Source organism: Cucurbita pepo, chromosome LG04 (genome assembly GCF_002806865.2).
Source record: "Cucurbita pepo subsp. pepo cultivar mu-cu-16 chromosome LG04, ASM280686v2, whole genome shotgun sequence".
Lineage (NCBI taxonomy): Eukaryota > Viridiplantae > Streptophyta > Magnoliopsida > Cucurbitales > Cucurbitaceae > Cucurbita > Cucurbita pepo.
The window spans coordinates 11,283,894-11,305,768 of NC_036641.1; the positions used below are offsets into that span (position 1 = coordinate 11,283,894).

Sequence of the window (21,875 nt, forward strand, 5' to 3'; positions counted from 1 at the left end):
AAAAAAAAAAAAAAAAAAAGGGAAAGAAAACAAATTGAAATTTAAAATCTTTGTCTAAATATTTTCAAAAGTTATGGAAAATTTTGAACCACATAAAATAAAAGTAAGACCTAATTCCTTCCAAAATTAAAATTTAACAACAAATGATGGGAAAATAGTTAGGGAGAAATGAAAAATTAGAAGATTTGTTAAAATTATCTTCTAATTTAATATCAAATTATTCATTCACGTAAAAGAAAATTGTATGAATTTAAAAAATAAAAAAAAATAAAAAAAAATAAATAAATAACTCAATAATGTCAATGAAACAAAGATTCGGAGAAAATTTAGTTTGATTTAAACATAAAAAAGTATTGAATTGTTGAAAATAAATAAATAAATAAATAATGGAGAAGGAAAGATTTGAAGTTTTAATTATTCCATAACCGTTACGAGGCAAATGTTGTTCTTCCTTATTCCCCCCGAAAAAACATAACCTTCACCCCTCACCTTTAAACCACCGACCCACCTCGTCTTTTCACTAAAATTTTCCCTTCTACTTCGCATAATCTGAAGCTCATGTCTATGGAGCCTGAAAGATCCAAGCCACTGCACAACTTCTCCATGCCCTATCTCACATGGGGTTCACAAAGATTCCTCAAGTGTATCAACCTTCCTTCCAACTCCAATAACTCCAACCCCACGAACTTCACCAACCTTTCTTCTCCGATGAATCATGTAACACACAAACCAAGTAACCGGAACAACCATCGAACCAGTTCCATCGAGGAATCGAAGAAACCCAAATTTTCAATCGTTGGTGAAGCGGGCGGAGACGAATCCCCTGCGGCAAGGCCGTGGAATTTGAGGACTCGCTGAGCAGCTTGTAAGGGTCCTGAAGATGAGAGGAATTTGGAATTGGGTTCATCTAAGAATGAAAAGGAGAAGAATCGGAGTGCGTTGATTGTATCCCTATCGAAAGAGGAGATCGAAGAGGACTTTGGGGTGCTGGTCGGTAGGCTACCGAGGAGGCCAAAGAAGAGGCCTAGAGCTGTACAAAAGCAATTGGATGTAAGAACATGGAATCCCAGTTGTTTCTTGAGGTTTGAATGGTTTATGATTTTACTCATCATTTTGTTTTTTTGCAGACGCTTTTTCCTGGGCTGTTTCTTACTCAAATTACTCCGGATTCCTATAAACTGGCTGATTAAAAGCTTCGAATTGTTTTCTGTTACAATAATGGAAGTGTAAATAATTACCAAAATCAAATTTGAAGTAACTTTAAATTTTGTTTGCTTGGGTGTTCTGTTCACTGTATAAGGCTTACTGGTTCTTGAGTTCATATTGTTCATGTTTTGTTGGGCAACTAAACATTATGAAGTGCATATTTGATTCATTTTTCTCATTTTTATCTTTTCTGGGGTGGGGGGAGGAATATTGGAACGTGGATGTCTAACGTTGGTCCTCTCATCGTCTGATTCCCGAAAGGTAGAACGTAAGAACTGGTTGAAATAGGGGACGACCCTTCTTTTTGACCGGACAATTGGATGTCTGAATCTTGCTCTACCACTCTCCCTTTCTTTTTAAAGAAAGAACTCAGAGGAAGTGATCTTCTGGTCGGAAAAAAAAGGTAATTCCTTAAAGAGAATGCTTCGTTATAGAGAATGCTTATAGAGAATGTCTGAGAAGAGGTTAGGAAGAGGTTTCCACGTCCTTATAAAGAATGCTTCGTTCTCCTTCCCAACCAATGTGGGATCTCCTCAACCGGGGTTCCACTTGTTGGCCACAAAGCATTGTTGCCATCCAATAGATGCATGTCAATTCTACAAGCAGAGCATGTAATGAGCTGCTGCAGCTCCTACAGAATGATGGAGCAGCTTTCAGGTAATACGCAGTTCCTCCACCTTTTGCAGCATATCAAAGGTTCTTACAGCGAGTTTGTGGCTGTGTAATGCAACGAGTTAGTGGATTTCATTACTTCTTGAGGAGATCCATAAGAAGTCTGCTTGCTATGCAAGAGCTTGAGAGTGTATATCATGTGTACGTTAATGACTACAACGCTCGCATCGTTTGAGGTATCGAAATATGCTTATGTTATCTCGATTTACCGTGTAAAGTAGTCGTCGTATTAGATGCTAAATCCAAACAATTGAATGAAATATGGCTTCCTCCGAGCCTGATATCTTCAATGAGAGATGCAACAACATAAATTCTATCCTAAGTTGCCCCAAATGAAAGATGAGCTAACTAACATTAATTGAGTATGGTTTTATAAGAATCAATCGTCCATGGCTCCACATTATCCCTGAAATATGGGTAAAGGCAAAATGTGAGAGCTTTTTTTATCTTTTAATATTATTTTTGAAAATGGTAGGTTTAGGTAGGAAGCTTTGTCATTTCTTGCATGACAGTGTAAGCATCCTTTAGCAATGGTCCCATCTTGAAAGCAACGAAAATAGCTTCCCCAGTTTCATCTACTTTCTCTTCAGTGCCTAAAACCCTTCTTTCTAATGAGAAATCTTCAAACCAAAACCAGAAAAGAAAAAAATCCCTCGTTTCTAATAAGAAATCAGCGAGGTTTGTCCCATCTTAGGAGAAAAAGGCATCCAAACAAGATACCCTTCAAAAGTTATTATACCATTAGCTGTAAACATGGATCAAAAAGACACTAAAAACATCATATCTTTGCAGAGAGAGAGAGAGAGAGAGAGAGAGAATATGAACAAGAATGGCAGAGGCAACTTAGGAAGGTGCTGTTGTTTCTCTGTCTCCTATGGTTTTGACATGTTCATATGCATGAGATGAGAATGCCACAGCCTCCAAACAAAATCTGCCTTATCTGTTTCAGTTTACAGATTAGCAACTTGCAGGGGGGTTTGAGATATGTGGCATAATTTGTGTGGTGAAATTCAGTGACCAAAAGCTTAACAAAAAGTAAAAAAAAATTACTTCCTGTTCTTCTTTTGTTTGCTGCCACGTAAAAGAGAACTCAAGCCAAAGATTTTTGAAGTTTCTTTGGTGATATAAGGAGGTGGTACGTTCAAAATGGGGTTTACATAAAGATTGTTGCCATATAACCCTCCTTGATTCTTCTTCTGAGGCTTTTGGAGCTTTGAATGTGAATTTGCAGCAGAGCTTGAAGAGGGTAACTTTGACTTGCCCTCTGAAACTGAATGGTGTCTCTGCAGCTGAGGACTCTGGCTTTTCACATCCTTCGATGGCATTCCTTTTGGGATTTGCACTGAACCAGTTGAATAGCTTCGTGACAGTAATGGTAGCGAGAAAAATGAACTCTTACTATTGTCATAAGTAACACTGTTACTTCTTCGGAAACCCCAGAAAGATTTGGACCGATTTTTCTTCTCAGAATCAGAGTTCTTGACATGAATTGGTTCCTCTGTGTTCACTTTCTTGAAATTCTCAATGGCTACAGCAGGAGGAAGAGGAGGGAGTGAGGAAGGTAAACATGGCGCATTCTCACGTTGATGGGTTCGTTTAATTTGCAGAAATTTCTGCTGATTCTGAGTGGGAACGATGACGCCATTGAAGAAGAGCTCGTCAGCAGAAGAGGACTCATAATCAAAGCTACCACTGACACAAAATTCGAATTCCGAATTGGAATCTAACAGCGATATGTCTGTACTAGGAGATTCACGCGGCTGGATGGGCAACATCTCTGAAAGAACAAGCTCATTTGACAGTGAAATTCAAGGCGAACATTTTGTCGAACACGTGATGGGCACTAAACTTCTACAAAAACTTCCAGTCAAAAAACGTCAGGGGAAAGCATAAACTCAAATATAAAGCGAAAACAAACACATAGAAATGGTCGAACACTGAGAGAATCGAAGAATTGGGTATTGAAAATCAGAGGACAGAGAGAAAAACAAAATCCAAAGCGACAGTTGTGGGGGATCGAAGAGGCTGAAAATGATGAGAAATTGCAGAGTTCAGAGATGGAATGTTCTTACGAAAAGAAAATGAAGAGAGAAACAGAAAAGGAGAGATCGTTTTCAGACGCTGCCAGAGAAAAACGAAACGAAACCAAACAAAAAAGGCGAAGCAATAATTGACGAAACTGCAATTTTCGAGGCAAAGAAGAAAGAAGAGAGAGAGAGAGAGAGAGAAAAGGGTCCTGTTAATGAAGTGGGGAAGGTTCTTCAAAAGAGGCGTTATTATCACCGACGAAGACGAAGAAATAATGCAAAGTCACCTCGTCGGCCATGGCTACTGAGATTTGAGAACTTGATTCGATTCTCTTTCAAAAAAAACTTATCAACTTTGAATCTTTTTATCATGGAGAGTTGTTTCAGCAGTTGCGGTTGCTGCAAAGTACAAATTAATCAATTATCCACTAATTATATGGTTTCCAAATTTTTGTTTTGGAAGTTTTTCTTTCCCTTAAAACACACCCAATCAAAATTTCTAATCTTTTTAAATAATTTAATTTTAAAAAGTAGCTTAGGGTCCGGTTGTAACCATATTTTTAGTTGGTCCAGTTTACCCTTTCAAAATTTTCAAAAATTCAATACAAACCTAATAAAAAAAATTATAACCTCGAACAAAAAAAAATGTCGAATTTACCCTTTCAAAATTTTCAAAAATTCAATACAAACCTAATAAAAAAAAAAGATTACAACCCGGGAAAAAAAAAGCTATAAAAAGTCGAATAATTTGACGTGAATGAACAGTGGCACGAGTAAAATAATAAAATAATGTGACATTTATTTAGTCTACTGCAAAATTTGTCCTTGTAAGTTTTGTTTCACTACATTATGAAAATAATTTAGTAGGTGGACCACTACAAAATTTAAATCCCAATTTTTGAGTAACCCCCATTCAATAATTGTTCCATAAAACTCATATTTTATTTAACTTAAATAAATAATAATAATAAATAAATAAATAAATAACAAAAAGTAACCATTTAATTTGCCTCATTTTGTTTTTGTTTCATCCCTTCATACCAAAATGGTAATAATAATAATAATAATAATAATAATAAAATGTTAGCGTATATAAATGTCTTTTTACCTTTTCGGTAAAATTGTTCACATCATACCATACTTGCTTTTCCCTAGGTTTCCGTTAATAGTTAATTTTAAAATATCTCAAATTTTATATTTTATATTTAATAATTATTAAATTTTATATTTATGTTTAGGGTTTAGTTGAACTAAAATATATTTAAAAGTATAGATTTTATTTATTTATTTATCAAAGGCTTATTGTTTATATTTTTCAAGAGTAAAAATTTGATTATTACCAATTTAATTACTACTTTTTTTTTTTTTAGTTCATGTTAAGGAAATAATTTTTTTAAAAAAATACACATTAAGAAATTCAATTATTTAACATTTATTAAAGTTTCGTGTGAATTGAAATATATTTGACCCTTGACTAGTTTTTATTTATTTTTTATTTTTTAAATGGATTTGTTACTTTATTTTTATTTATTTATTTATTTATTATTATTATTATTATGTCATCTGTTTATTTATTTTTTATGCTTTTTTTCTTTTTCTCACCTTTTTCTTTCAACCGCTCCTTTTCACCCCTTTTTTAAGCAATAAAAGGGAAAAAGTAAGTCCAAAAATATATTAAAAAAGGAAAATTTTATATCTTATTTTATTTCATTTGACCATTTCAATATAAAATATAATTCATAAATTACTTCATTTTTTTATGTCAACAAATGTATGTCTTTTTCTTTGTCTGTATATTAATTGTGAATTTTTTTTATACATTTTCCTTTCTTAAAAAAACAACCTTTTAATAAATGAGGCTTTCACCTATATTATTAAATGTAGGTGTATCATTTTTGGTCTTCAAAATATATAAATATCATTTTCTAATTATAGTATTAAGCTCTTTATTTATTCTACCAACTCTACTTTTTAATATTTATGATGTCATTAAAATTCTCAACTCTTCAATAAATGTCATTCTATATATATATATATATATATATATATGGATTTTGTAATAAAATATTATTCCCTTTGCTAAATTCAATTCTCAATATAGTATTGTAAATATAAATATATTGAATAAATTATGAGAAAAATTAATTAAAATAAACATAATTTAAAGGTCGAATTTCGTCGTTCAATTGTTAAAGAATATGTTTTAGAGTAATATAATTTTTTTTTTTTTTTTTTTTTTTTTTTTTTTTTATNGTTTTCTAAATCTGAAAAAAGTTGAGACGGAGAAGAATTCTGAAGTCCCCGTTGGTCTCCGTCGGAAGTGCGAGTCCTCTTTCATGTTCTTCCTTCTAAAGGCTGATCACTGATCCAAATCAACATTCTCTCCCCCGCTGAGCAACGAACGAAGCGGCATTATCGATCTATTCCCTGTTTGTAGATCTCAGTCTTATCAGGCAAGTCGAGTTTGGATTTCTCTTTATTAGTTGAATTTTTCTAATTCCTCGAAATGAAATCTAATTGGAGCTTAATCACTGCTGCAATCACGAGTAAGTTGTGTTTCCGATCACTGTTTCTGTTTCTACAGTTGTTATACTAGCGGCATCTCTCTTTTTTGTTCCTTTAATCTATTGGATTGTTGGAGATATTTGAATTATCTGTAAATTTTGTCTGCACTAGTTGTAATAAGTTGGTGTACGTTCAATCTGGATTGTAGAAAATACTTTATTAGCATTCTATTTCAATAACCAGGGGAAGTTTAGTAAATTAGCTTAGAATTTTCACTTCAAAAGCGGTGCTATAGTTTTTCCTTCATTTCTTAGGTTAGATCTGAATCAGTCTCATTATTTCCAGGTTAGTTCTGAATCAGTCTGATTGTTGAGTAAAAACCAGTAATTAACCTCATCTATGATGTGATGCTGTACTATTTTGGATATTTAAGCCCTTGGACACTGCAAGGATTATCATCTTATTGACATGCTTCGTGGCTTCAAGACAATTAATGTTCATCAGTTTATTTCTCTGTCTTTCTTGGTCTTGCATAGAAATGTATACTTCCCTTTTTATCATCTGTCGGAGACTTTTGCGAAAATTTATTTAATATGCGATTCTCATGTCTAGATTAATCATCTCACCATTACTATGTCACTTTCTGAAGTGTAGAAATGGAACCATTAAGGGGGTGTCTATGTCGCATTTGTTCTTTCCAAATAGAGTTTTGACGTGCATGTTTCTAAATTTATGATCATGTATACTTGGAGAAACCAGATAAGTGGTTGCACGCCTATTGAGCTGATTCAAGTAGCAATACAACCACCTGAGCAGTGAGAAATTTAATGTCTTATGTACTTAAATATCAAAATATTGCTAATGCAGAACCTTAGTGAATCTAGGTTGGTTTAATTTCCGAGTTCCTGGTTGGTTGGTGTTCACCAAGATGAGAAAATTGTCGGTAGTCAGTGTAATCCTGATGTACTTAACTGCTCAAGTTTCCAGGTAGAAGGAATCCAGTTTCCTGCAGATGAAGGTGGTGCTACACAAACACACGGTGGCGTGTATTGGTGGATCTTGCCAGCTGAATATCTCTCTTTTTCTTGAACACACACATTCTATTTGGATGGTAGAATAGCCGCAGGATGCATCCTTGTTTCTCTTTTTATACTGTTCAATGCATTGGTTTCAGCAGCTGGTTGGGCAATTATGTTCTTATTAGAACTTGGTTTCAGGGCAAAGTTGCTATGAATAATCATCTCGAACTGCCTTTGGAAGTTCAATTTTAGATCTCTCACTTGATCTGCCACTAATTCACCCATCTTTCTAGGTTCACTCTGTTCAAATTCTGGTTTCCAGGCCAGCCTTTTAATACTTGTCATGTCTACATCTCCATTTTAGAGCATCTTTTGGAGGGTTTTTTGCTGACTAAATCACTTATGTCATGTCTAAAACCACTAAAAAGAGCATGACCAAAAAGATTTTTGTCATCCCAAAATCACTTCTAGGTATACCCATAGTATAATATATGTCCTTGATTGGGAGTGGGATCAAAGCCCACATGGTTTTGTTTGTGAATATGCAAAAAACTTCAAAACATCTTATCTATCTTCTCAAATTCTAACCAATTTGAGACTTTTGTAGTACACATTATTTAACCTAGGAAGAGAAATCAATAGATGTTTATCTTCTAGGTTGACGACTTCCTAGAATATCTGCTCCATTTAGGCCGTACATTTAAGTTTTCCTCTCAATTTTGCCCGCCTATAGTTAGTTGGGAATATGCTGAACTTATTGATTTTTCTATACGGCCATTTGCAGTGGGCTATGGATCAGTGAGAGTTGTGCTTGATAAAAGTTATTGTGGCTGATGCAGGCAATAATACAAATGTTATCCTCATCTTCTGCTTTTAAGATTCATCATATCTCTTGGTGTTGTCCGGGTCTTGTAAGAACAACGAAAGTGCGTGTTATTCGTTACGTAATCCTTTTTTTTTTTTTTTTTTTTTTTTTTTTTTTTTTTTTTTTTTTTTNACATCGCTCGAGAATCTCTTTCATGTTTATGCAGAAGTTCATTGTTTACCTCATTCGAAATGAGGGGATGGAGTGAAAGACTGGCCAATCTATTTACTAAAACTGCAGGTGTAGTGAACAGCCTTTTTCTCAGTTTACGGTATACCTTCAAAAGTGTCATGTCATTCCATCAATTTACACTACTATGTCAATTGTGTTGAATTGTGTCAGTCAATTTCTCTTCAGGTATTTATGATGATCTAAAATCCCAAAGAGGTCACTCAATGATGCCGAAAATTTTGCTGTAGTGTGTCCTTGCTTGTGTAACAGTGTCGGATGAGTTTAAATGAGTTGCCAAAACAATAACTCCGCATCTTCAACTTGTATTCTTGAAACGAGATAATATAATTGCGTATGGATTGCCGGGGTTTTATATCTTTTATCTTTATTTCTGGAGCTATGTACTTTGGTCTCCGTCTTAAAGTTTTTCTTCCCTTAAACATCCATTGATTTCCCAGATGCCTAAAGCAATGCTTGTTTTCTCTTGACATCACTGTCAGGTTCGTCTTCATAGTGTTGATGAACAAGAACCACATTAATTCTTTGGGTGTGAAGATTAAGGATTCTGGGAAGGGAATGGACGAATTTGTGGGTCTCTGTTTTCTTCTCTTACAACCCTACTAAAACTGAGCAAGTTTGGTCCCACATGAAATGGACGAAGTCGTGGAAGAGAACCTCTTACGATCGTGAAGTTCATAGCCCCAAAAATCCAAGTTTATTTATCAATATCCATTTTTGTAGGTTTGGTTTTGATGACCTCAAGATACAATTACTTTATTAAATTTCATACTCACGATCGAAATACAAATTACAAGTCAAAAACACAGAGGCCACTTCATGAAAATACATCATAAATTGAAATCAAGAGATCAAGTGTTCTCAAATATTGTGAATATGAATATATGAGTTGATGGTAGGGAGGCACGGCAAATATAAGATTTTAGTTATATAAAAAGTTGATGGAACGTTACTAAAACCAGAAACTTAATCCGATGTGATAAAGTATAGTTCAAGATCACAGATTCAAAAAACGACGTCTCAAAAATCTATCACTTGAAATCAAAATTGAAAAGCTCCCACCTGATTGCAACCCTATGGTGAATAAACATTTGAGAAAGTGTGCAACACATGAGTGTCTGTCTTAAGCTTCAGTAATTGGGTACTCAAAAACAACGTCTTTCCCAGATAGCTTCCTGTAAACTGCAGCGAAGCTTTCCAATTTGTATTCGGTGTTATTCCGTTCTTTAGGATCCAAGAGGACCTGTAAAATTTCGAGAAAATGAGGCAATTAAATACAAATTGATACTTCTCAAAATATATTAGTTGCAGAATGTTAACGTTAATCATTGCGTGGCTTTGGTGGCCAACACATTGATAAGAATCATTTGATCTTCTCAATAATATGGCAACGCATCTATAAGAAACGAGTGCAAAATTTAATAAGGGAATGTAATCACCTTCATTATCTTTGTTCCATCAACTCTGTATCTAACACGCTTTCCAACAATCTCGGCAGGCAATACAACATCCTCAAGCATTGCCTCATGCACGGATGTGAGGGTACGGCTACGGGGCCTCTGTGCGGCTGATCCTTTCTTTGGAGGCCTCAATATCCTTCTAGTAGCAANCATTCCCCAAAGAGATATGAACACCAAACTTGTTTGACTCCCTGGATTATGACTTTGGTTCAGATATTTAATTCTGCCAAGGATTCTACTAGATATAATCAATGTAATCAACCACCACTTATGCTAACTGGATATAATCAGTATTAGGTAGTCACCAGAAAAAACCAACCAGAGAAATCAAAAGATAATTATATTAAAAAAGCACTATCTCCCCACCTTTCCACTGAATTTCTTTTCAAGCTCTCTAACAAGCCTCAGGTGAATTTTGCGGAAGGCCTTCCTCAATCTGTATGGGACATAGACCACAACTGCCTTGCGATTACCAGAAACATCGACTTGACTGCAAGAACAGTATAAAATTTATATTCATAAGAAAAAAACACAAACTCTAAATAAATAAAAAAATGCATTCTATCCATCATTCCTTCTTACATTGCAGAATTGATGTAAAGGTCCTTCAGGTCACTTTTAAGCTCGGAGTTGGTGTTTTCCAAATCAAACAGTGCCTAAATAGACAAAGAACAAATATCAGTTCAGAAAACGAACAAACTAGCNAATCACATCCTATCATAGAACAACTATGGTTTATGAAAAAATAGAGAATGGAACTACAGAGTCAATAAATGTGCACATACAATATTGACGATAGATTAGTTCTTGCTTTTGATAAAATGGCTGTAAGACTACAATAAGTTTACCTTAAAAAATATAGTTCACTAATTTATTTAATACCAAAAGACCGAGTGTTGGTAACCTAATCCATTAGATATACGAAGCCAAACTGCTGGCTATAATAATTAAGAAGATAAGAATGGTCGTCATTACATTTTAATGATTTAAATCCATTCCTTCTAATTAATAGCAAGCATACATATGATCCACCCCCCCCCCCGCNAGGTGAATTTTGCGGAAGGCCTTCCTCAATCTGTATGGGACATAGACCACAACTGCCTTGCGATTACCAGAAACATCGACTTGACTGCAAGAACAGTATAAAATTTATATTCATAAGAAAAAAACACAAACTCTAAATAAATAAAAAAATGCATTCTATCCATCATTCCTTCTTACATTGCAGAATTGATGTAAAGGTCCTTCAGGTCACTTTTAAGCTCGGAGTTGGTGTTTTCCAAATCAAACAGTGCCTAAATAGACAAAGAACAAATATCAGTTCAGAAAACGAACAAACTAGCAAGGTTGGCAATCAGCAGACATCTTAAAAGTTCACCTGAGCAACAGATTCCTCAAATTCTGAGGGGTCAGCATCATTATCCTTATGGATCTTCTTCCTCGCCGTAAACATCTTTACGAATCAAGCTACAAGTCATGAAACACAAACACCTTCAAACAAGATTTTTGTATAACTTCGAAGTTCCGTAGGGAGAAAATAAAACATAAATTTCATACAAACAATGACCTTCAAGATTAATCTCATAAATTCATAAACAATACACTCTAAGTTAGCTATGAACAATCTTCACCAAATCCAATTTTCGCGATTATTCTTACTCAAGTAATGTCAACCAACAAAAGCGCATAACGAAAAAGATACCAAGCGCAGAGAATTGGATTTGTATAGCGAATTAAATGTTAAGATTAAGAGTTATGAAGATTCAAACCTGTAGAAACGCAGGAAGGATAAGAGGAAGGGAACTTCCAGCCGAGTGTGAGGAACTAAAAACCCTAGAAAACCCAAAGACTTGTTAGCGAGCGAGGATGGGTATATAAATGAACCGATCTGAACGGTTGAGATGACTACTGAGAAAAAAAAAAAGAATCAACAGCCCAGAGCGGCGAAATTGTAAAAATAATTCATTTATTAAATCTTAATTAGCTACGTGAATGTGTGAACGTAAGGCCCATTTAAATTGGGCCTTTGGGCCCAATTATATTTTTGATACTGGACCTTCAGGTCTCCCAGTGGGCCGAGCTATTAGGGTGGATATGTCCGCAAGGTGGCGAAGAAGCGTTCTCATTCCCATCTTATTCCCACTCCAATAAAAAAAATCATTTATTATTGAGTGTCCCCATTTTATATACTATTTTTTAAATATATACATATATTCGTTTTAACTAAAAATTTTATTTGTTCAATATAATTTCTACTAAAATAATAAAATATTTTAATAAATTTAATAATATTTTATAAATAAAATATAATATAATATTCCACTTTTCAATAATATATATTTACATATATAAAAGTGCACGAATGAACCAATAATACGATCATCATCGTCTTTTTCTGTCTTAATTTTCTTTTAAATGGGGATTCTCTCATTTTATTTAAAGCGAGTCCCCGTAAAATTTTGACCTCATAAATTAAATAAATATTTTTAATTAAATACAATATAAGTGGTTAAAATTAAACCATGTCTCTCGAACCTAAATTCATTAGAGTTTGAACATGGTAGCATTAAAATGGAATCTTACCAAGAATATTCGAATCCTTCTTTCAATGGCATTTGACCGTTGCAATAATATGAAATTCATTTTAATACATACTTTAAGACTTTGATGAGTCATGAATTAGCGAGGAGAAAAATAGAGATATTTAATTTAGTTGGTAGGAATATGTTGGATAAGTTTGGTATTTCACAAATCTTGACTAGTCAAACCGAATAATTGTAACAAAATGCTGTTTTAATCATGATTGGTGGCTTCAACTGGGATGTAATTAATTAATTAATTAATGCTTACATAGCCACCATTTCTAGAATACTCCACTACAACGCTTGTCTTAACCATAAATAATTTGTAAGCTTGCTCCTTTTATTGCCCAAATTCAATGTAACCTACTTTATCTTTAATATATATATATATAGCTATATGTATTAAATCTACATTTAGCTTGTATAATTAAACTATATATTATGTTATTGTAGCAACAGGTGACAATTAAATTATACAACGTCAATTGCTATTATACAGTCTGCATTAATTGTAATTTCATTGTTAGCAATTATCACTATTACTGCTATTGATCGTCAGATATTATCAAATTATAACATTATTAATTTGACGTGAAGAAATCAAATAAATTTATTTATAAAAATATTTTTTTTTGAAAAAAAAAAGTAATTTTTGATGTGAAAGAAAGAAGGGGAGAGACCCGATTCTATGTATGGATCCACTTAGGACAACACATTAATGAGTTTAGAAAATGATTGCCGCCGACGCCATCGGGAGATGGCGCTCGCTGTCGTCTCCAAATTTCCTTATTGACTTCCTCCCTTTATTTATTTATTTATTTATTTATTATAATATCTTTAATTTCATTACGTCATCCTTTCCTCGAGTTCATACTTCTCTTGCACACCAGCTCTATATTTTTTTTATCACTTTGGATCATATTCTTATTCTTTCTTTAATAAAAAATTAAATATTCTCCTTTATAAATATGTCACGTATTATGTAATGTATGTTGTGATTTTCTTGTCACATCACATCACCATACAATCTATAGAAAATTCTACGTTCAAAACTATATATTAAAAATTCAATGACGTATTTCTTTATTTTGAATTAAATTTCTTTGAAAATTCTTAAGAATTTTGGTTTTCTCTACAATATTATTCATTTATTTATTTATTTATTTTTATTTTTTTTTTGTCAATGGTCAAGAATTTGCTTAAAATTGAAGCAACCCAGATTTAGAAAGTAGTCAAATTGAAAACAAATTGCATTATTATTATTATTTATTTATTTATTTGTGGAAAAAAGAATTCCATAAAAAGAACTTTATAGATGCTTTGAATAGTATGAAGGAAAAAGGTAATCAAACTAGAATCACCCATCCTTTTGGTGATAGTGATGTGTGGGTGAAATATATTAAAATGTTATTATTTTTAAATAGATAAATAATTTTTTTATTTTACTATCTAAAACTCGTGAACCTACTTTCATAAATTATCATTAAAATAAATATTAATTTATTATAAATTGTTGCGTAAATATACATGAATAATAATTCAAAACTGTTTATGATAAGTATCAAAGTCGACATCACAGTCTAATGGTTGTAATAGTTGTATTAAATTCATCATCACATGGATAAGGTCCACGAAGTCGACATGTCTACACGCCACTGTAAACGTGTAATGCTATATGCATGTTTATCTATAAAAACGCTCATATGCATTTAAAACTTGAAAATCAATTTCAGTTATAAAAATATTGTTTTTCATTTTCAAATTTTTAGTAATTAAATTTACATAAAATTATATAAAATTATTTGAAAGTGAGTTTGTTGGATAATATTTAAAATATTAAATAATTAATTGAAATTTAGAATTTATGGGTTAAAAAAAGCATGGAATCTATCTTCAAATCATAAAGTTTATAATTTAACAAAGAAAATAATACAAATAGCTAAGGAATCAATATTATAATTAATACACATTTGATAAAATTATTAAACTAAATTTTCGTTATTTTTTTTTTCACAGAAATAAATGTAAAAAATTAGAAAACGAAAATCGCACACAATTTCATTTTGCGGCTTTGTGGGGTCCATCTTCCAAAAAAAGAACAAGAACCCAATAAGCTGTTTTAAATGTTCCAATTAGAATTGCCACAATCCGTCAAAGTTCCACAAACAGCCGCCGAAGGAATCGTCGTCGTCAACCCAACCCGTTAACGGCGACCGGGAATCGCCAATTGGGTATTGAAAATCCACCGCCGTCATCTCGCTGCCGTGGTTCCAAGATGGGACGTCGGAGAATGGATCGGAGACCTGCGAGATATCCATAGACTCCGAACTGGTGCTGTTCTGCTCCGTGTCGAAATGGCGGCGTTTGCCATCGGCTGCCGGCAGCGTATCCGTATCAGAAAGTTGAGAAGCAGGGCGTGCGGGTGGCATGTTCGGCGGCGGGGGAGAAGAAAAAGAAGAAGAAGGGGAGTTAGAAGATTCATTTATTTGTTGGACCAATCGAGGGATCCAAAAACGGTTGATAATTTCCTTGAATTCTGAGCTGTTTGTGTCAATATTTAGAAGCTTTGCTTGCTTTTGCACTCGAGTTCTCCAGTAATTCTTTATCTCATTGTCGGTTCTCCCAGGCAAGTGTTGCGCAATCTTCGACCACCTTTTCAAAATCAAATATTAATAAAAATACAAAAAAAAATTGTTTGTCCACGATTTAGAGAATTATCATGAGTTTATAAATATGAAATACCTATTGCCCCATCTGGAATGAAGATCGAGAATCAAAAGCTGTTCTTGAGGAGAGAGGTTTCCTCTTATCACATCGGGTTTCAAATAATTAAGCCATCTCAATCTACAACTCTTCCCGGTTCGTCGAAGCCCTTCAAAAAATGCAAAAAACCCATCAAAATAATTCATGAAAAGAGATAGAAAAAAGTAGATAAAAAAGTTTTAAAATACCTGAACGAATGGCAAGCAAATTCCAGCGGCCTTCGCCATGAACAGAAATGGAATGAACAAGAAGAGAATCTTCATCAACAGTCCATGGGCCTCTCCTTAGGCCATTTTGGTTATCTTCAACAACGCTAGAGGAACAGCTACTGCTCTGGCTCTGGCTCTGGCTCTTACAAGGGGAAGCCATTAAAGAACAACCTCTCATAGTCTGACAAAGACTCACTACTTTGTAAGCGCACCATTATGTATATATAAAGAAAAGAATGTAAGCCGCCTGGGTATATCAAGTCTGCTAACAAAGGGTAGTATTTTCCACGTGCTCAAATTCCACTCCCTTTTCCAATAATAATATTATAAAATTAGATGACGATGGCGACGACTGTGAAGACTGCATGAGCATGGGTCTACTCGGGGATTTACTTTACAAGTCAAAAGAAGAGGCTTGAATTTTAATGCTTTTTTTCTTCTTATTATTTGTTTTGTTTTTTTTTTTCTTAATAAAGAAACTACTTTAATAATTATTATAGTAATTTAATGAATTATTTTTACATAAGTTTAGTGTAATGTATCGAATATACCGCATATAAATTAATATAAAAAACTAAAAATATCCACATTTTAAACAATTTAAATAAAAAATCTACATTTTAAACAAAAGACGTGTCTAACTTTGATTTTACTAATATGTATTATTAATATTTTTAATAAAAATTCCACAAAAATGGAAAACAAAATAATCTAATCCACCAACCGCTGATTAAAAAGCCCAAGCCCAAGACCAAGCCCAATCCTAAATACAGTCCGGCCCAGATAAATATAAATACAAAAAAAAAAAAAAAAAAAAAAAAAGTAATCTTTTTTTTTTCTTCTTCTTATTATTGAAATGCGAATAATTTGCATGAATTTCACATGCATAATTCGTTCATTAATCATTAACCAACATAAATAATATTCCTTAAACGTGGATTAAGGATGAGCAATGATATTAGTCAATAATTAATTGGCTCAAAACAATCTCAATCAATTTCATTTTCATATTGGTAGAAACCAACCAAAAAGACTTTAATGCTCATATTCAAGGCTGTTCCATAATTAACCCTACCCAACTATTAACAGAATAGTCCTTTCAAAAACAACTATTTACAAATAGTGGTGCCACACTAAAGATGAATTGCAATTTGCACCTTCTCAATATGGATATATTCATATTTATCCTCCAATATTTGCTTTTTAGGGTTATTAATGGGCATTTTGCCAATAGTTTTTAAATAATTTATTCCTTAATAGTATATTAAATATGTATAATGGGAAATGGGGCAATTTTCAAACCTTATTTGACTTTGGAATTAAAGGGAATTTTTTAATTAATAAATAAATAAATAATCCTTCCATAACTTTGGAAACCCTAAGTTTTAATTTGCCAGCTAATGTACACAACCCATAACTTTAATTTCATCTCCATTCTACTTTGCTTGCAACCCGTTTTCAAAAGAGGTATAAATTTGAAATATTCATCCCACGGTGGAACGAGATAGGATATCCCAAACTCGTAGGAGAAGCGGAGGTTGAATTGAAGAAATTTGAGAAAGGGGTTGTGAGATCCTACATCGGTTGAATAGGAGAATGAAACACGCTTTATAAGAGTGTGGAAACCTCTCCCTAGTAAACGTGTTTTAAAACTGTGAGACTAGCGACGATATGTAATGGGTTGAAGCGGACAATATTTGATAGTAGTGGACTTGATCATTACAAATGATATCAGAGCTAGACATCATGCGTTGTGGCCCACAAGGGAGTTGAATTGTGAAATCCCACATCGTTACAAATGATATCAGAGCTAGACATCATGCGTTGTGCTAGCGAGGACGCAGGGTCAACAAGGGAATTGAATTGTGAAATCCCACATCATTACAAATGATATCAGAGCTAGACATCATGCGTTGTGCTAGCGAGGACGCAGGGTCAACAAGGGAGTTGAATTGTGAAATCCCACCTCGCTACGCTACAAATGATATCAGAGCTAGACATCATGCCTTGTGCTAGCAAGGACGTGGGGCCCACAAGGGAGTTGAATTGTGAAATCCCACATCGTTACAAATGATATCAGAGCTAGACATCATGCGTTGTGCTAGCGAGGACGTAGGGTCAACAAGGGAGTTGAATTGTGAAATCCCACCTCGCTACGCTACAAATGATATCAGAGCTAGACATCATGCCTTGTGCTAGCAAGGACGTGGGGCCCACAAGGGAGTTGAATTGTGTGTAAACATTTCTCTAGTACACATGTTTTAAAACTGTGGGACTAATGACGATAATGAAAGAGTCTTCTTTCAGGACTTCCAAAACAAGTGCGGTGAGTGAAGCAGACAATATTTTCACCGTGAAAGGATTAATGTATCTCCTGAGATGGGACCCATATTAGGGGACAACCATAGAAGCTGGTCTCACCACCAAACACAAATACAAATGCTTCTCATTTTCATTCTTTTAAATGGAACAGTAAGGGTTTTGTATTGACCCATGATTTAAGATAAACTCAAATCTTACACCCCGCGTCTTCTGATAGTATAAATAAACACATCCCTCAATCCCTTCCTTCATTATCCTAAACCACAGTTCTTTAAATCTCATTTCAAAACCTCTTTCCATGGATCCTGAGTTGCAGTCCTTCAAGCCATCCTTCTCCTTCCCTGACTTCACGGATCCCAATTTTGAGCTAATGGGTCACTATTCCGCTTCCAACCCAGTTGTTCTAGACAACCCATCTCTGAATTTCACTAACCTCTTGCCTTTCTCAAACGACATGTTCATCCCTCACCACCAAACCCCACCACAATTCCCACAGAATTTAGGAGACTGTAACAGCTTCCAAATTATGCAGCAACCCCCTCCGGACCCCCCAGTTTGTGCTGAAATTCATGAGATGAAGAAGAGAAAACCCATGGATGTTTCAGAGAGCAGCTCTGGAATTTCAACTTCTGAAACAGGGTTGTTCAACGCCAAAAATGTATGCATACAATTCTTCAAACCCCTGATTAATCCAACCATGGCGCTAATAAACTTTCCTCTGTTTCTCTGTTTCTCTGTTTCTCTGTTTCTCTGTTTCTCTGTTTCTCTGTTTGTTTGTGTTACAGAGGTCAGGGAAAGGAAAGAGATTGAAAAGCATAGAGAAAGAAGAAGAGAAATCAAGAAGAGAAGTGGTGCATGTCAGAGCTAGAAGAGGGCAAGCCACTGATAGCCACAGTTTAGCTGAAAGGGTAACACTATTAAATGATCTTAATCAAGAACAACAAACCAAACAAACAAAATTACTGAAATAGATTCATTGTTGTGACATGAATTAGGTGAGACGAGGCAAAATCAATGAAAGACTAAGATGCTTGAAAGACATTGTCCCAGGATGCTACAAGGTAACAACAAGAACACGAACACGAACACGAACATAACCATATTCTTGTCATTTTTTTTTAAATCTTATTGTTTGTTTTTGTGGGTAATTTTAGCAGACCATGGGGATGGCAGTCATGTTGGATGAGATAATCAACTATGTCCAGTCTCTGCAGAATCAAGTAGAGGTATTATAAACATAAATGAAATCTTATATTTCAATTTGTATAACATTTAATAATACTTTGATTTCTTTTGATATCAGTTCTTATCCATGAAATTAGCTGCAGCTAGCTCGTTCAACGACTTCAACTCGAAGGCCGACGCCCTATCGAAATTACAGGTAATTAAAGGTTAAATTATAAGTTTAGTTCGATATTAAACGATGGATTATGGGTTAAGTTTGAGATTAATTGTTGAAGGCAAGAGCACATGAAGCAAGAGAATTGGAGAGATTAATGAGAGAAGGATATGGAGGAGTAGCTTGCTTCCACTCAACTTTGCCTCTTTGACTTCTGTTTCTGGATGTTGACTTCCATTACCCAAAACAATACTACAACAACATCATCCATTTTTTTTTTTTTTTTTTTTTTTTTTTTTTTTTTTTTTTTTTTTTTTTTTTTTNTTTTGGTCATCAATTAATTATGTGTACTTAATACAATGGAAATTTATACTAGAATGAAGATCGTTCCAGTGGAAATTTGTATTTTAATTTCATTTCATTTTATTATCTTTTAAACAATATAAATATATTATAATTTAAATAATAGAAATATTATTTGGGTGTTGTAAATTGGTTGGATAATGTTAGTTATGCAACTTAATTTGTCTATTAATTTTTATTAGAAACCAATGATTAGGGGAAAGTCAAAATGGATTTTAGAATTTGTTGAGGTGTGATTTTGGGAAGAATGTTTATAAAGTGGTTAGAGAAAGTATTAAACCTTAAATAGGAAAAATTGGGACGGAGATTCTCTATTGGACGAGCGGGGAATTAAATGGGGACGGGACGAGAAAAATAATCATGTTCTCGACCCCATTTATCTAATAAGGAAAAAATGTTCTCCACTCTCTCCTCCATTTTCCGTCTAAACAGAGAATCTCTCTTGATTCAAAGATGGATAAAATTATAAAGGAAATTAAAAATGATAATAATTCATATTAAAGCTATTATGTAATTAGACTATAAATGCATGAATATGATCTACTTATTCCGAGGTCGGCCGAGTTGAATAAATCATAAATTTTGGAATTAAAATAAAAAAGAAAAATGATAAAGAAAGAAGTCACGATCTTAATCACATGACGAGTTGGTATTATTTATGGAAGGCCACACAACTAGTATTGTAATGTTTTAAATAAAGCTAAATTACACTCCTCCATTATTGTACTATAGTGTTGCTTGTCATCCTCCCAACTTTCAAATCTTTCACTTTGTCTCCTATTTTATTCTTTATAAAATTAATTTTTTTAAAAAAATATATATCTCCATAAATCCAAATCATAATCAAACATTGACGTATTAAAAATCCTACAGTTGATCGAATTATTAGAGGAAGAATTTCTCGATTATCTAACTATTTAAATTTATAAAATACGTTATCGAACGAAACCTTAATAATTGATTATTAATTAGAAGGGGGAATGAAAAAATTGTGTTTGGCACCCAAAAACAGTGAAGAGAGTGTGACGGTTTAACAGAAAAGAAAGCTCCTAATTTATTTATTTATTTATTTATTTCTAGTGTCACACTCATTCTCACAGCCAAACAGTGGTTTTGAAAGAGATGGTTCCCTGTTTCATCAATTTGCAAGGAAGACAGAAAACAAAAAGGTCACTTTTATTTATTATTATTATTTTTCCATAATTAATATATTTTAATTAATAATATCTTCAAAAATGTGTTGGATGTTGCCAATTCATTGTTTGAATGATTGGATTGGGGAAAGAAGTTATGGGATGAGAGGGACTTGGAATTTCCTTGTTCTCTTTCTTTAGGGCCATGGTAGAGTAGATGCAATGAATCCATAGGTTTGATGGGCCAGTGGATACCCCAAACCAAACATGGGGGCACCGGTGGGCTCAAACCCAAACCCAATATGCCACCACTTGATATGAACCAAGAGACATCGTATTGTATGATTGATGTCTCTTGGTTCATATCAACACCTCTTGATGTCTCTTGGTTCATATCAATACCTCTTCCCTCACTTCACCAAGCGTCTGTGCTAATGGATGAATTTTGAGTTTGGTTTGACTCCCATCCAATGCTTGCTTGCATTGTGTGTGCGTGTAATTGGAACATGCATGAACAAGATTTGAGGTGGGGTAAAGTTTTTGTGTCATTTTGTGTTTTTTTCTCTAAAGATTTGAGGGTCACTTAGTGTGTTTGATTCATATGGAAGTTTAGTTGTATTGTATGCATATTCAACAACCCTTTATTCTTTCCATCTTCTTCTTTAATTTGTTCATCCTCTTCAGACAACTCCCTTTTCTCTTTTCTCTTTTCTATTTTTATCTTTATTTGCTTTCACAACATCCACCCTCATGCTATAATGCTGGATTTTGTTCTCTATATTGCTTTCTTACATCACTACCCTCCTTACTTAATTTTGGGTCAAATCACCGAAAAAATTTTAAACTATATAGTCCTGACCATTCAATGTATGAAAGAGAAATTGTAAAAATATATAGCTTTTATATCAAACGGTTATTAAGAATAGAAATTCTTTAAGATCTAAATCTAGCAGATTTAAAGAGAATTTCATTGTAGCGAGAGATGACCCTTAAGTTGAGAGGGGGGACGAGGGAGGGAATTTTTCAACGTGCCAACACGGATGGGGATGAAAAATGAGGGTATTGGCATAAAAAAGAGGGCCTAATGCACCCGGAACTATGGCAACGAAACGGGTCTGCGGGCCAGTCGTCCAATTTATTTTTATTGTAGTATTATTCGATTTTCATAATGTCCTATACACATCTCTAGTTGTGACAAAAAAAAAAAAAAAAAAAAAACCC

At 33.8% G+C, this 21,875-nt stretch overlaps 5 protein-coding genes and 2 long non-coding RNA genes across 11 annotated transcripts; 3 read left to right on the forward strand and 4 right to left on the reverse strand.

Moving 5' to 3' along the window:
• Positions 1-358: 358 nt before the first annotated feature.
• Positions 359-1,316, forward strand: LOC111793936. Its single transcript, XR_002815000.1, has 2 exons — positions 359-1,050; positions 1,128-1,316. It is a non-coding gene; the product is annotated as an uncharacterized LOC111793936 (long non-coding RNA).
• Positions 1,317-2,924: 1,608 nt separating this feature from the next.
• Positions 2,925-3,653, reverse strand: LOC111793363. Its single transcript, XM_023675205.1, has one exon. It carries the CDS (start codon positions 3,651-3,653, stop codon positions 2,925-2,927), a length of 729 nt encoding a protein of 242 aa, XP_023530973.1.
• Positions 3,654-6,112: 2,459 nt separating this feature from the next.
• LOC111793423 lies at positions 6,113-8,840 on the forward strand. 2 transcript variants are annotated; one of them, XR_002814934.1, is made up of 3 exons: positions 6,113-8,355; positions 8,461-8,565; positions 8,652-8,840. It is a non-coding gene; the product is annotated as an uncharacterized LOC111793423 (long non-coding RNA). The 2 variants fall into 2 exon arrangements; XR_002814935.1 differs by having other exon boundaries at positions 6,114-8,355; positions 8,461-8,534.
• A 499-nt stretch (positions 8,841-9,339) lies between these two features.
• On the reverse strand, positions 9,340-10,114 carry LOC111793422 (40S ribosomal protein S7-1-like). The gene is made up of 2 exons (XM_023675286.1): positions 9,923-10,114; positions 9,340-9,726 (listed from the first exon to the last, which is right to left on the reverse strand). The coding sequence occupies exons 1-2, from the start codon at positions 10,094-10,096 to the stop codon at positions 9,607-9,609; spliced, it is 294 nt and encodes a 97-aa protein (XP_023531054.1). The 5' UTR covers positions 10,097-10,114; the 3' UTR covers positions 9,340-9,606.
• Positions 10,115-10,297: 183 nt separating this feature from the next.
• Positions 10,298-11,823, reverse strand: LOC111793364 (40S ribosomal protein S7-like). Its single transcript, XM_023675206.1, has 6 exons — positions 11,713-11,823; positions 11,322-11,410; positions 11,165-11,238; positions 10,976-11,072; positions 10,526-10,599; positions 10,298-10,433 (listed from the first exon to the last, which is right to left on the reverse strand). The coding sequence occupies exons 2-6, from the start codon at positions 11,394-11,396 to the stop codon at positions 10,298-10,300; spliced, it is 456 nt and encodes a 151-aa protein (XP_023530974.1). The 5' UTR covers positions 11,397-11,410; positions 11,713-11,823.
• Positions 11,824-14,507: 2,684 nt separating this feature from the next.
• Positions 14,508-15,666, reverse strand: LOC111793425 (transcription factor JAMYB-like). Its single transcript, XM_023675288.1, has 3 exons — positions 15,477-15,666; positions 15,268-15,397; positions 14,508-15,177 (listed from the first exon to the last, which is right to left on the reverse strand). The coding sequence occupies exons 1-3, from the start codon at positions 15,655-15,657 to the stop codon at positions 14,658-14,660; spliced, it is 831 nt and encodes a 276-aa protein (XP_023531056.1). The 5' UTR covers positions 15,658-15,666; the 3' UTR covers positions 14,508-14,657.
• A 2,374-nt stretch (positions 15,667-18,040) lies between these two features.
• On the forward strand, positions 18,041-19,566 carry LOC111793426 (transcription factor BEE 1-like). Of its 4 annotated transcripts, none has more exons than XM_023675292.1 (6): positions 18,041-18,477; positions 18,605-18,727; positions 18,815-18,880; positions 18,974-19,045; positions 19,142-19,200; positions 19,280-19,566. In XM_023675292.1, the coding sequence occupies exons 1-6, from the start codon at positions 18,118-18,120 to the stop codon at positions 19,314-19,316; spliced, it is 717 nt and encodes a 238-aa protein (XP_023531060.1). In that variant the 5' UTR covers positions 18,041-18,117; the 3' UTR covers positions 19,317-19,566. The 4 variants fall into 4 exon arrangements, with proteins under 4 accessions (XP_023531060.1, XP_023531061.1, XP_023531057.1 ...); XM_023675293.1 differs by having other exon boundaries at positions 18,042-18,477; positions 18,977-19,045; XM_023675289.1 differs by having other exon boundaries at positions 18,047-18,477; positions 19,123-19,200.
• Positions 19,567-21,875: the final 2,309 nt, after the last annotated feature.

Excerpts from the sequence above, each read along its gene's own strand:
- LOC111793363 (XM_023675205.1), bottom strand. The coding sequence starts at position 3,653 with ATGTTGCCCATCCAGCCGCGTGAATCTCCTAGTACAGACATATCGCTG.
- LOC111793425 (XM_023675288.1), bottom strand. The coding sequence starts at position 15,657 with ATGGCTTCCCCTTGTAAGAGCCAGAGCCAGAGCCAGAGCAGTAGCTGT. Across the intron at positions 15,398-15,476 it reads TTTGCTTGCCATTCGTTCAG|GGCTTCGACGAACCGGGAAG; the intron begins GTATTTTAAAAC and ends CATTTTTTGAAG. Across the intron at positions 15,178-15,267 it reads CATTCCAGATGGGGCAATAG|GTGGTCGAAGATTGCGCAAC; the intron begins GTATTTCATATT and ends GATTTTGAAAAG.
- LOC111793426 (XM_023675289.1), top strand. The coding sequence starts at position 18,118 with ATGGATCCTGAGTTGCAGTCCTTCAAGCCATCCTTCTCCTTCCCTGAC. Across the intron at positions 18,478-18,604 it reads GGTTGTTCAACGCCAAAAAT|AGGTCAGGGAAAGGAAAGAG; the intron begins GTATGCATACAA and ends TTTGTGTTACAG. Across the intron at positions 18,728-18,814 it reads GCCACAGTTTAGCTGAAAGG|GTGAGACGAGGCAAAATCAA; the intron begins GTAACACTATTA and ends GACATGAATTAG.